This window comes from Micropterus salmoides, unplaced genomic scaffold (assembly GCF_014851395.1).
Source record: "Micropterus salmoides isolate LMB-PRFRI ecotype aquatic unplaced genomic scaffold, ASM1485139v1 Ms_hic_scaffold_15, whole genome shotgun sequence".
In the NCBI taxonomy this organism is placed as follows: Eukaryota; Metazoa; Chordata; class Actinopteri; order Centrarchiformes; family Centrarchidae; genus Micropterus; species Micropterus salmoides.
Genome location: NW_024040596.1, coordinates 26,383,284 through 26,396,364, shown reverse-complemented (window position 1 = coordinate 26,396,364; position 13,081 = coordinate 26,383,284). Strand labels below are relative to the sequence as shown.

Genomic DNA, 13,081 nt, shown 5'->3' with positions numbered 1-13,081 from the left:
AGCAAAAATCAGCCTTTAATTAAACTTGAAAGAAATAATAATTTATCGTGATAATTATCATTGTGGGTTTAAAAAAAAAAAGTATTTTAATATTTTTGTTCGTATTGCCCAGGAGCAAAGGCTTTTTGCTTATCTGACTATCACTCATACAACCACTTTTTAAATTTGTGTTTTAAAGAAAATGTAGATTTAGTTGAATTTAGATAACGGTTGTGCCGTACAGGTGGCGTAATTATAGAACAACTCAGATGTTTTAACACTCCTGAGAGTCTGCTGTCTACTGGTCAGAGAAGCTGGAAGGCATATGGCAGTAACCATGGGTAAATTAAGTATTTTCCCTCTGCAGGTTTGTTCCAAAGAGGATGACTAGCACTTAAAGGATGAGTTGGTCTCTACTGCTCATATCATCATCATCATCGTACATTAAAACAATAGCGGTTATCATGCCTTCATACTGGCCATCGAGAAATCCCTTCCTAAAGTGATTTCAGTGGAAGTGATGGGGGGACAAAATCCAGTCTTTGTTCTAATTGCCACCTGATTTGCCTAATATTAGAAATTTGGTTTTCATAATCAGGATGTTGGAGAAACCTGATTTCCCCAGTTGGCTTAAGCAACGCACTGTTTTGTAGTTTTTTTTTGCTAAATTCAGTTGGAAATGGAAATCACATCCAGACAGCTCAAACAGACACTGTGTTGCTCAGGTTTGAGAGCCTGTTGCACCTCTGACCTCACCCAACAGTGATGTCATAGCGAACTGACACACCCAGAAGTACGCTTTACATCACTGCAGCACTGTTTACTCTTGATTTGTATGAGATATGTGAAGTGGAGTGAGTATTTTCTTACATTTTACAGTACAGTTTTCAGGTATTTTAATACTTTTTATCACCTGAACTCTATTCCTTTTAACAGCTATCCACATTTAACACAAACATGGGTAGATTTATAGAGTTAGATTAAGCTGCATGATCGCTGTTAGGAACTTGTCTAAAAGCCTAGAATGGAAATGGAAATACAGACATGATAATATAATACAATATGACAGGAAGTGCCACTGACTGCTTACACTGTTTCATCCTCTCCAACAGGGCCTGATAAGCAGGCTTCTCTTTGGCTCAGTGTGTAAGTAATTATCTGATTATTCCTGCAAAGCGCTGCCAGGGGCTGCATTGCATTTCCACAGTTTATTGAGCGAAGTTGGCCTCAGCATGCAAGCTTAGCAGATTGGGCTGCAGCTCTGTTGGGCGAGGACCAGGAAGAGAATCCGCTTTAAGAGACATCTCCACTGCAGGACGAGAGCTTCCACGCAGCGCTGTGAAGACGAGACGGCACTGAGGTAAGACCCAACGCAGATTACAATGCATGTGAACACACGGAGTCATTTTAACCTCCTCTGATATCTGAACTATGAGAAGCGTCTGTGCCAGAGTTAACATTCATGACACTAAGGAAAAATAAAACAAGTGAATGTATTATGGATCAGGATTCGTCATCTTTTTGAGTGGGATAGCAGGTCTCAAACCTATTTCATTGATAATTCAGAAAAGGAATCATGTTCATTGTAATTAAAACAAGAAGTGAGCTACTTGTCTTTGGCCGTCAACACCTATAGCAAATTCGAATCCGTTTGTGTGAGAACTTTTTTGAAAATCTAGTCTGGTAATCTGGTACCTTGTTAACAGTGGAGTGATCTGTCTTTTTCTGACTTATTTCAGGAATAAATACGTTTTCTGAAATATACAAGCTGTAAATACGGGCAGAGATTCTCTGCTCCCCACAGCAGACATACAATATTTTACTTGTTATTGGAACAATATAGTTGATAGTGAATAGGAGACTTCTAATGTCTGAAAGAACTCCCCATTGTGTAAAAATATTTCAGGCATGCATATGCACAACTGTGTGCAATGAAAAATGATAAATCCCATGAGTTCTATATCCGTCTGCTGCTCCTCTGGCACCAGGGCTTTGTGTGTGTATTGTCAGGAGTGGATATAAATAAATGGACATTCACATGCACAACAAGAAATTCATATTTATTGAAGTGAGGGCTGATAAATGAGGTCCCAGATCTTCAGACATATATATATATATATATACACTTGAGTACATACAGTGAGGAAAATAAGTATTTGAACACCCTGCTATTTTGCAAGTTCTCCCACTTAGAAATCATGGAGGGGTCTGAAATTGTCATCGTAGGTGCATGTCCACTGTGAGAGACATAATCTAAAAAACTACTAACTTTAACTATTTATTTGTATGATACAGCTGCAAATAAGTATTTGAACACCTGTCTATCAGCTAGAATTCTGACTCTCAAAGACCTGTTAGTCTGCCTTCAAAATGTCCACCTCCACTCCATTTATTATCCTAAATTAGATGCACCTGTTTGAGGTCGTTAGTTGCATAAAGACACCTGTCCACCCCATACAATCAGTAAGAATCCAACTACTAACATGGCCAAGACCAAAGAGCTGTCCAAAGACACTAGAGACAAAATTGTACACCTCCACAAGGCTGGAAAGGGCTACGGGGAAATTGCCAAGCAGCTTGGTGAAAAAAGGTCCACTGTTGGAGAAATCATTAGAAAATGGAAGAAGCTAAACATGACTGTCAATCTCCCTCGGACTGGGGCTCCATGCAAGATCTCACCTCGTGGGGTCTCAATGATCCTAAGAAAGGTGAGAAATCAGCCCAGAACTACACGGGAGGAGCTGGTCAATGACCTGAAAAGAGCTGGGACCACCGTTTCCAAGGTTACTGTTGGTAATACACTAAGACGTCATGGTTTGAAATCATGCATGGCACGGAAGGTTTCCCTGCTTAAACCAGCACATGTCAAGGCCCGTCTTCAGTTTGCCAATAACCATTTGGATGATCCAGAGGAGTCATGGGAGAAAGTCATGTGGTCAGATGAGACCAAAATAGAACTTTTTGGTCATAATTCCACTAACTGTGTTTGGAGGAAGAAGAATGATGAGTACCATCCCAAGAACACCATCCCTACTGTGAAGCATGGGGGTGGTAGCATCATGCTTTGGGGGTGTTTTTCTGCACATGGGACAGGGCGACTACACTGTATTAAGGAGAGGATGACCGGGGCCATGTATTGGGAGATTTTGGGGAACAACCTCCTTCCCTCAGTTAGAGCATTGAAGATGGGTCGAGGCCGGGTCTTCCAACATGACAATGACCCGAAGCACACAGCCAGGATAACCAAGGAGTGGCTCTGTAAGAAGCATATCAAGGTTCTGGCGTGGCCTAGCCAGTCTCCAGACCTAAACCCAATAGAGAATCTTTGGAGGGAGCTCAAACTCCGTGTTTCTCAGCGACAGCCCAGAAACCTGACTGATCTAGAGAAGATCTGTGTGGAGGAGTGGGTCAAAATCCCTCCTGCAGTGTGTGCAAACCTGGTGAAAAACTACAGGAAACGTTTGACCTCTGTAACTGCAAACAAAGGCTACTGTACCAAATATTAACAATGATTTTCTCAGGTGTTCAAATACTTATTTGCAGCTGTATCATACAAATAAATAGTTACAAAATCATACATTGTGAAATCTGGATTTTTTTTTTATTTTTTAGATTATGTCTCTCACAGTGGACATGCACCTAGGATGACAATTTCAAACCCCTCCATGATTTCTAAGTGGGAGAGCTTGCAAAATAGCAGGGTGTTCAAATACTTATTTTCCTCACTGTACATGCACATATTCATGTTTTCTATTGAATTATAGTATTTATAAAGTTTAACTTTCAGTTGTTGCAGGAAAAGAGGAGATGCTGACTCAGCTAGTTTTGGGATGGACTGCCTTGCTCAGTGGCCTCCAGCCGGCTGGCTCCTCTATCACAAGCAGTAAGTGCAAACATGAGAGAGGTAGCCAGATGTTGAGATGAAACTGTAACCGCTCATCCAAGCCAGGTGCAGCTGTTGTGAAGTTGGCGCCTAGTTGACACTTGACAGAACGTGTATAAATTTTCCTTGATGGTGGGGGAGTAATGGTGGCCCCATCTTCTCTCAGAACCAGGTGGCAAACTTAAACCCATCTGGGACTTAAATTTCGTAAGTCGTGGAACACACCAAACACAAGGTTGAATGAGACCCATCTCTCTTCAACAAATAAATCATTGAGAGCCTCTTTCACATGCTCACCATAAATCACTTATTGAAGTAAATCCATTCACTCATAGCAGTCATCCCTGTTCTATCTCAGCTGTTTGCTCTTGAATGGTGAAGAACCTCTGTCTACTCACACACGGGGATTTAGACCAGAGAGAGCAGTCTCAGTATAATGCTGGCTTTTCTCTTCTTTGTTTACTACTTTCCTAAATTGTGAACGGGATGTGTTTGGCAGTTGTAATTCGAGTGTAGATGCAGCCCTCTACGATTGGAGTTTTATCCACATCAGCTGAGGTAAAAGCTGGCTCACGTTAAACAGTGATGACTTGTCATGATTGTGGATCAGATGGGGTCCTGTGCTTGGGTAAAGCTTGTGAAACAACTTCTTCACAACAAGCGTAATCAATGTTATGGTAGTACTCAAAACTATGTGATCTGACACACAAGCTTGGAGGAACAATAATGGGTCACTTCAGCAAATGTATTACGTCTGTCTGTCTGTGCAGGATTTCCATCTGGCAGAGACAGCAGGTGGTCAGCTCGGAAATGTGAAGTCTTCATGGCTCCTCCTCCTCCACCACCTCTGTTTCCTACAGTCAAACTGAAAGCAGAGCTGATGGTGACCTCACACACACGAATGTGCTTTGCTGTAGCAATGGATTATACTTCTAGGGGGAGGGCCAATATCTGAACATCCTGCACAGAGTGGCTTTTATTTGAAATGCTGAAATATTAACAATTTTGATTAATAAAATATCTAAATGTGTTCTTGGGTAAAACTTGCACATGAAATCATACTGGTCTGCCTTCAACTCTTCAGGTTGATATAACAGAACACATCACGGGACTGAAAGGGGAAAAGGTACGAAAGACCTCGGTTATGAATGCTGGTCCTTTTAGGGACCATAAAACAAGAAATGTGTACATTAATAATTGATTTAAGCAGTGAGATTCAGAAAATGAAGGATAAGCTTTTCCATACTCGGTCTCTGTAACAGTTCACACAATGTTTTTGTGTTTTTTAATTCGCACTATACAGTACATTATAATGGTGTTTGTGTTTGAAGGGCTGCAGAGGAACAAGAGGACCCAAGGTACAGTGTAACATGCACATGCACACACACATACACACACAAATGCATTTAACCCCATGTTGCTGCAAGTGTGTACACATGAAGCTCTTAAAAAAAGTCTCTTTTTTTTTAAGATAGAAGGAGATTACTCCATGAGCAAAAGGTTATTAAAAGAAAAGTTATGTCGCAAATTGTGTGTAATGTGTATTTTAGGGCCAACCTGGTGTGATGGGTCCAGAGGGAGAACCTGGAACACAAGGATACATGGGACAGCCAGGTCAAAAGGTCACAGAAAGACTATCCATGTCCATCAACCCCACTATCAGACGCTGACATACAGTGCTCTCACATCTAAAAGAGCGCTTATGTAATCTAACTTTGAAAGGCACTCTTGATTTGATGTTTAAAGAAGATCGTTGGTTTGGGTTTTACTGCCACTGTGGTGATGTTTTTCACCTGTGTAGTGTTCCTATTTTGTGTTCTTTCAAAGATACTGACACTTGTTTGTAGATAATCCTGCCAATTGCAGAACCGGAAACTGAAAACTACACACAAAATGTAATCAGTCACTCAATTGACCGTCCTTTTTCTAGTATTGTATTGAAGGCTCCAATATTAGTCGTTCATTTGCATCACAGTGTTTTCCAGGCGGACTCAAGGGCAGGACTCAGACAGGGGTTATTGAAGGATAAGGGTGCTGATGGTGCAGTGGATAAGACACCTGCCTTTGGTGTGAGAGACAGACCCGGGTTCAATCCCCCCGCTGTGACACGTCCACCAATGTGTCCCTGAGCAAGACAACTAACCTCTAGTTGCTCCAGAGGCGTGCGACCTCTGACATAATTAGCATCTGTAAGTCGCTTTGGATAAAAGCATCAGCTAAATGATAGATACAGAGGAATGATGATGGGACAGCGCAGAGAGAGAGGAATGGGAGCCACATCCACGCCAACTGACTCACAGACAAACACACAAGGAGAACAGAAAAGGGAAAACACAGGGATGGAAAGGAACATGTCACTGGCAGCTACTGACAGTCTGTCTCAACCATAACACAGCTGGGACGTTATTTTAGAATTTATACCTCTGTCATTCGAAAAAGTGTTCAAAACAGCACATTAAGCGTGAAGCACTGGCACAATAGCACTAATGTCTGTTAGACACTAATGGTGAATCTTATTTCTAGCTTCCCAGAAACCTCACTTTGGACTGTCAGAACTGCAGGTCACATGACAGCATCTGGACCACAAATACTTTTGTGCATCCATTACAGAAAACAAACACAACAAACTAACAAAAAAACAAATGTAGAGCTGTATGAAAAATATCGCCTCTTTCGATTATCACAACTTGAACCACAAATGTCACAAATTGTCTATCACTGTCAACATTGAGAAATTACTTCTGAGTAACAAAGTCATGGATGTTTAGACTTCTCTTTCACTAAAATTGTGATTAGTATTGTAATCACTTGATGTGGCAAACAAAAACAAATGTATTTGCATTAATTTTAATTAAGTAAAACTCTAACATGCTGTGATTTGATGTTTCCACAGGGGGAGAAGGGTGACAGAGGCTGGAGGGGCCTGTATGGAGACATAGGAACTCCTGGGATGATAAAGGTACATTGTAGCTTTGATTTGTGCTGCATTGATTCAACCCATGTCAACTTATAAATGATCAAAATGATCACACATAATATAAGTGGATATGTCGGCGACTTCTACTACTACTGGCTGGACATGTTGGTCATCAACATGTTATTTACAAACATATGACAGAGAAAATGAAGTTATGATACCACTTACCCAATGCATTGTTTGCCATTTGTCCAACATGTGTTCAAATCACACATAAGAACATGTATATTAACATGTAGCTTTAACAGCAGAAGTGGGTCATGTGGTAAAAGGGAAGCGGTGTTAATTAGATTCAGTAGTACAGTGTTTTTTTGAGTCTGCCCACTGCTCCCAAAGGAGTCATGTATTTAGAGTATGTACAAGGCTCACAACAACACATTTTAAAAAAAAAATAATTTTTCCATCACAGTGTGTTTTTGTTTCCAGTTGACAAGAATAGAACAGTGTTCCCTGTCCTAATGACATGTTAAAGGTTTGATGTTTCTCCAAACTGTCCTATACAGTATTTACTGGTTCTGCACACAAAAAAAGTTTGAAAACATTTCAAAACCAAGCAAGACTATTTAACTGCAGGTCAGTGTGGTTATCCTCTGCTGTGAGGAGCACAGGAAACACACACTGGTGCAGCCTGGTGTGCAATATGATGGCAGTGGGAAAATTATAAAACCAGTTACACTCGTGTTTGTATTTACAGGGCAGCAAAGGGCGTAAGGGATTCAGGGTAAGTGATGATTAATGCTGCATGTCTTTTTTTGTTTTATATATGAACAACACTGGCATTTTTAAAAAAGCAACACTTACGATTGCCTCTCATTTCTTTTTTTATTTTTATTTATTTATATCCATCTATTAGGGGGATAAAGGTATGAAAGGACACAGAGGACCCAGTGGAGAGACGGTGAGGGAAAATGTTTTATTTTCTTTCATTTGCTGTTGCTGGAAATGTGACATATTTATTAAAATGAACCTCAAACTGTGTGTCTCTTTAGGGTGAGCGTGGCACCACTGGAGCGCCAGGAGAGAAGGTAGAAGACTGGCTGACTTAACACAATCGAATACACTATGAATGTACTCTAAGCTGTGAAGGCATGGTGTTCTGTGCTGTGCTGTGCTGTTTTAGGGTGACCCAGGTCTGCGGGGCGATGCAGGGCGAAGGGGTGAGCAAGGACCCAGAGGAAAACCTGGTGGCAGAGGAACCATGGTAGGTATAAACAGATGCATGCAAACAGATGTACACATAAAAAAGGCTGACTTGAGCCAGCTGTTTCTGGCACAGAACTGATATTTAATCACTGATCGATCTTACTGAATTTGTGTTTAAACACTGTCGCCTTGGTATTTCTGCAGATTGATTATGATCAGTTCAACACTTGTTAAATGATGAATACTTTTTGGTGGTTAAAAATGTAAAGTAATAGGTGATATCTTACAGCAGAGTAACTATGGTGTACTGTACATTACTGAACAGATTGACATATTGACTGTCGAGGATGTTTTTGAGATGGTCTAAAGTAGGTTACATTTTGCGGGTTTGTTTTTATTAAGTGGTGTGTGCATCTGTCAGGCCCCAAGTTGTGCTTCCCAAGTGGCTATAAATGAGGCCACAACCCTATTGTTGGTCTGTTTGCTAACACGTTATCCATGACAACAATTCTACCAGGCATGGTTGAGACAGGAGTCCCCACAGCGCAAACTTGCATATCCAAATGTAGCTATGAGTAAAAATCTACTTGGCTCAGGCCTAAATTGAACAATTTGCCTCCGTTATACTGTAGAGACACAGCTGGTTGTAAGAGGTTGGTATCCCAGTTGGTTTGCCGGCTAACTGGCTAATTGTTTGGTCTATCAGTTATTCAATGAATGAATAAATCACTGTGTGCAGGGTTTGATGGGATCTCGTGGACCTACAGGAAAGCTGGGTCGTCCTGGTCCTGCAGGACTGCGTGGTCGGACTGGAGAGCCTGGACTACCAGGGCAAGGTGCGTGACAGGAGGAAAGGCTACGGATTAACCAGCATTTTGAAAGGTCTCCCAATTGGGAACAGCTCTCTATTCACCACAGTCTTTGTCATGTCTAACCCCTAACCGGAAGATTGTAAATGTGTGTGAGGTTCACATTACTGTCAATAAGTTGGAGTTGCTGGTACAGCACTGCACAAACTTTATCTATAGGCAAGAGTAATACATAGATATAAACATCTCTAATGAACACACATCACAGATGGACTTATAATTGATTTTGACCATCAGGCAACAACTTAAGCACAGAGTTTGGTCAAAATGACTCACTAATAATCCCTTCACTTTCCTGCTTGGCTTTTAAAAGAACAAAAAAGATGAAACTGAAATCAATTAGTGAGGAATAACAGAATATATATTAAAAAGGAGAAACATGGAGCAACATGAATATGGCATGAACGTGTTTTACTGGTGGTGTACAGATCAGCTATGGGGATTTCCTGATTAATGATGCCTTGTGTTGTAGTGTACATCCTACCAGGCCTGCAGGGAGACGCAGGAAACCGAGGTCCTCCAGCCAAATGCAACTGTTCACAGGTTCAAAGCCCACAACGTTTGTTGGGCAGAGTCCCGACGGTCAGTGTCACACACACTGCTGAATGAAACCCACTACATTGATCAATACATACTTTTCTGATGGGTAAGCCTAATGTTAAGCTTCAACTGCTTTAGATGAGGTAGAAATGATAAATTAACACACTTGTTCAAAAGTTCACAGTGTAAAACAGGCTCATTTCTGTCTTTCTCCAGATCTTTATTGCAGATGGAGAGAGACAGATGAGGAGGCTGCGGGGAGAGAACGTGATGGTGCTGCGGACAGACAGAGAAGCTCTGTACATCTACACCGAATCTCAATGGATCAACGTACTGGTAAAGCTGAAACAACTTCAAAACACCCAAATGGAATCAGCATAAAAACCGCTAAGATATACATAATAGACTGCCATTGGTTGAGGTGTAATAATTGACGGATCAATAAAGGCTAGCCGAAATGACATTTTGATTAAATGATGACCGTTTCTCTTTAAATTTTCAGCAAAACAAAAAGTCATGCACAAAAACATTCATGAATTCAGTGGGAGGAAAAAAAGTAAATCACATGATGCATCAGAGTTCAGATGAGTCACTGGAGGTCGTTAAAATTATGTAATCTTGTCTTGAACAAGTCTATCTACAGCCGTGCTAGCAGCTCTGTGGGGCTGTGCTTTGAGCTAAATGCTAACATTGTCATGCTGCACAGCCGACACTGATGGGAATGTCATTAGTCTTGCAGGCATTTGGTCGTAAACCAAATTATTGGAAGAACTGGAAATTGGACCTGATGTTGGCACCATATAAGAAGTCAGGGGATCACCAAAGTTATTACAGTTTATACAGAGGAGGGCTTCAATGTGTTTCAAGGCAATTTATCCAACAGTTATTGAGACATTTCACTCAAAACCAAAAGTGTCAAAAGATCACCAGAGTCATAAAAATACATCATCTGGGAGCAATGAATGTCTGCACCAAATGTTGTGCCAATCCCTCCAGTAGATGTTGAGATATACAAGTGAAAGCTTTGACATGCTGGTGTCACGAGAGGAAAAGTCAGGGGATCCCCAAAATAGCCCCCATAGTGAGTTCAAGTGCAACCAGAACTTAGTTTTTGTTCCAGAAGTAAGAAACTCTCAATCACCATGCCATTGACAGTTATAGAAATGCTAATAACTAAAAATCCAACCTTGGAACAGAGCCTTTCTCAACAGTTTGTCACATGTCTCTCTTTGTTTATTTAATATTTCTGTTTTAGCGGAACACCATTTTTCATTACGCTCGAGTCTAGACCACTGAGGATGAGGTTAGCGCACATGTCTGTAATAAAAGCAGGACAGAGAGGACTGAACAGTGTAGATGTTCAGCATGGTACAGCTAAAAAAAAAAAAAAAACAGGGTTAACCACTGTACAATTTTTACATCCAACAACCCTACATACTCTGTGATTGAGAGAGTTGGGATGCGTTATTCATTTTTGCTAAATTTTCTGAGATTTGCATTTTAAATGTGAACCAAATCTGCATCAATACAGTACAAATAAAATGTAGCAACAGTTATGTGTTACAGCAGACAATGTTACAGAGTGATTTTTTTTTAGATACAGAGGACAAGACAGATGCTTCCTTCGGTCTCCAGCATGTGAGCTTCCATTTAACAATAGTGAAGTTACTTATAAATGAGCGGGTAAACAATCTCCCCATGTTTGAGTTGCCAGTCATGTGGTTAACCCTTCACTAATAAGTGTACCTGACTAACTGGAGGTGGAGTTTTCATTATGAGACTGAGCGACAGACGTTAATTACATTGACTGTGTTCTCTTTGTCCTCATTACCTATTCCTCTCTGTTTTCATGCTGCTTCCTGTTTGGAACAGGAGTACCCCAGATACTGACCCCACTCCATTCAACACTGGCTGGAGTGCTCTTGACCAAAACCTCGAACCCCAACTGTTTAGTGGCCAGCAGCTCAGACTGTTGCTGGGAAGCTTCCAAAGTGAATGTGTGTAAAGTAATGAATGCGATCAGATCAAACCTATTCATGTTAAATAAAGGTTGTCCTATCCTCTGTACAGCTCCTCTTCAGATGAATTATTACTTTATTGTGCGGGGCGGCTGGAGATAGAGTTGGTTGCCCGGTAATCGGAAGATCGGCGGTTCGATCCTCGGTTCCTCCAGTTTCCTCCAAGTTCCATGTAAAAGATGGCTGTTCCATCGGTGTGACTGTTAGATTCTGTTTGAGCACCTGCAAGAATGGGTGAATGCGATGTAGTGTAACAACAGGTCGAAGGGCTTGAAAGGCACAATACAAACATAGAGCATTTGCATGTAGTTACATTTTTCCGTGAGTCATAACTTCAGCATGACCATTGTTTGAGCATGATTTATACATGCATGAGCATTGTTCGAGTAAACATTGGTGGATGGAATATTCAGAGTTTCCGAGCAGTTTTTAAACTTTTAATGAGCTCAGAAAAACAGTCCTGTTTTCAGCTTTGGGACCATGCATACTTATCCAGATACATGGTTTTCACTGGACAGGAAGGGTTTTAATCTAAAAGTAACTAGTAAATAAAGCTGTTAAACAAATGTGGTGGAGTAAGAAGTACAGTATTTGCCTCTGTGATGTAATGGAGTAGAAGTTATAAAGCTGCATAAAATGGAAATAATTTAAAGTGCAAGTACCTCAAATTTACAGTACCTGAGTAAATGGACTTAGTTTCATTCTACCAGTGCATTTAAAAATTCCTTATTCATCATTGCACACAATTAAATGAACCTTCACTGTATTTGTCATTGCAACACTTTCCTGTAGTTTTATTTCATGGATCCAGAATGCATTATTTATTTAATGGATCACACATTATATGCGTCAGCAGCTGCTGCTGCAATGCTCCAGATCCAACAGAAAGATAAATAAAAATCTGTAATGTGAGGACAAAGGGTCTGAATGCTTCACTAACAAGTTAGTAGGCTACTCACAAAAACATGTAGACTTGGCAGGAAGTGCTGCATGTTACACACCTTTAAACAAAGATAGAAAGTCGTATTAAGTCACTTAAGCAACACAACAAACAAGCTAAATAACCAACACCGCTGTCTGCTTGTCTGTTTTGTCATGCCAACATCAGCTGAGCAGTTTTAGAACACGCACGGTGGACTAGTGGATAGCACTGTGGCCTCACACAGCAAGAAGGTCACGGGTTCAAACCCCGGTCCTCCTGGCCTTTCTGTGTGGAATTTGCAGGTTCTCCTCGTGTCCTTCAAAACATTGAAAACATGTAATGTTCTCCAGTCAGTGTTTGAGTATAGGTGTAAACACCTTTATTATTATAAAAATAACTTTTCAAAAACTAGTTACAAAGTGCTTTAACAAGTGTAAAGACAATAATACCCAAAAGACAATAATACAAAAACAATACAAGATAAAAGCAAGAAAACATTGAAAAGACTAAAATACACGTTTAAGATAAATATAAAATAAGGAAAATAGAATAAAATAAAAGGGATAAAATAAAGTCAAATAAGATCGGGAAAGGCTCTCGTATAAAAGTATGTTTTAAGAAGGGACTTAAAAGAGTTCACTGACTCAGCCGACCTGATTTCCTCGGGCAGGCTGTTCCAGAGCCTCGGGGCCCTGACAGCAAACGCTCTGTCCCCTTTAGTTTTCAGTCGAGACTCTGGAACAGACAACA

The 13,081-nt window shown here is 40.6% G+C and overlaps 1 protein-coding gene across 1 annotated transcript; it reads left to right on the top strand.

Annotated features, from left to right (window-relative positions):
* Nucleotides 1-3,757: 3,757 nt before the first annotated feature.
* Nucleotides 3,758-11,457, top strand: LOC119903591 (collagen alpha-1(X) chain-like). Its single transcript, XM_038719833.1, has 14 exons — nt 3,758-3,862; nt 4,633-4,745; nt 4,947-4,988; nt 5,194-5,220; nt 5,413-5,484; nt 6,756-6,821; nt 7,534-7,560; nt 7,693-7,737; nt 7,829-7,864; nt 7,960-8,040; nt 8,722-8,818; nt 9,324-9,433; nt 9,608-9,727; nt 11,264-11,457. The coding sequence occupies exons 1-14, from the start codon at nt 3,787-3,789 to the stop codon at nt 11,279-11,281; spliced, it is 930 nt and encodes a 309-aa protein (XP_038575761.1). The 5' UTR covers nt 3,758-3,786; the 3' UTR covers nt 11,282-11,457.
* The last annotated feature ends 1,624 nt before the right edge of the window (nt 11,458-13,081 follow it).

What these genes read in the sequence shown, in the direction of transcription:
- LOC119903591 (XM_038719833.1), top strand. Translation starts at nt 3,787, where the DNA reads ATGCTGACTCAGCTAGTTTTGGGATGGACTGCCTTGCTCAGTGGCCTC. An exon ending in CGGGACTGAAAGGGGAAAAG is followed by an intron (nt 4,989 to 5,193) that starts GTACGAAAGACC and finishes TTGTGTTTGAAG; the next exon opens with GGCTGCAGAGGAACAAGAGG. An exon ending in GCCTGGACTACCAGGGCAAG is followed by an intron (nt 8,819 to 9,323) that starts GTGCGTGACAGG and finishes CTTGTGTTGTAG; the next exon opens with TGTACATCCTACCAGGCCTG.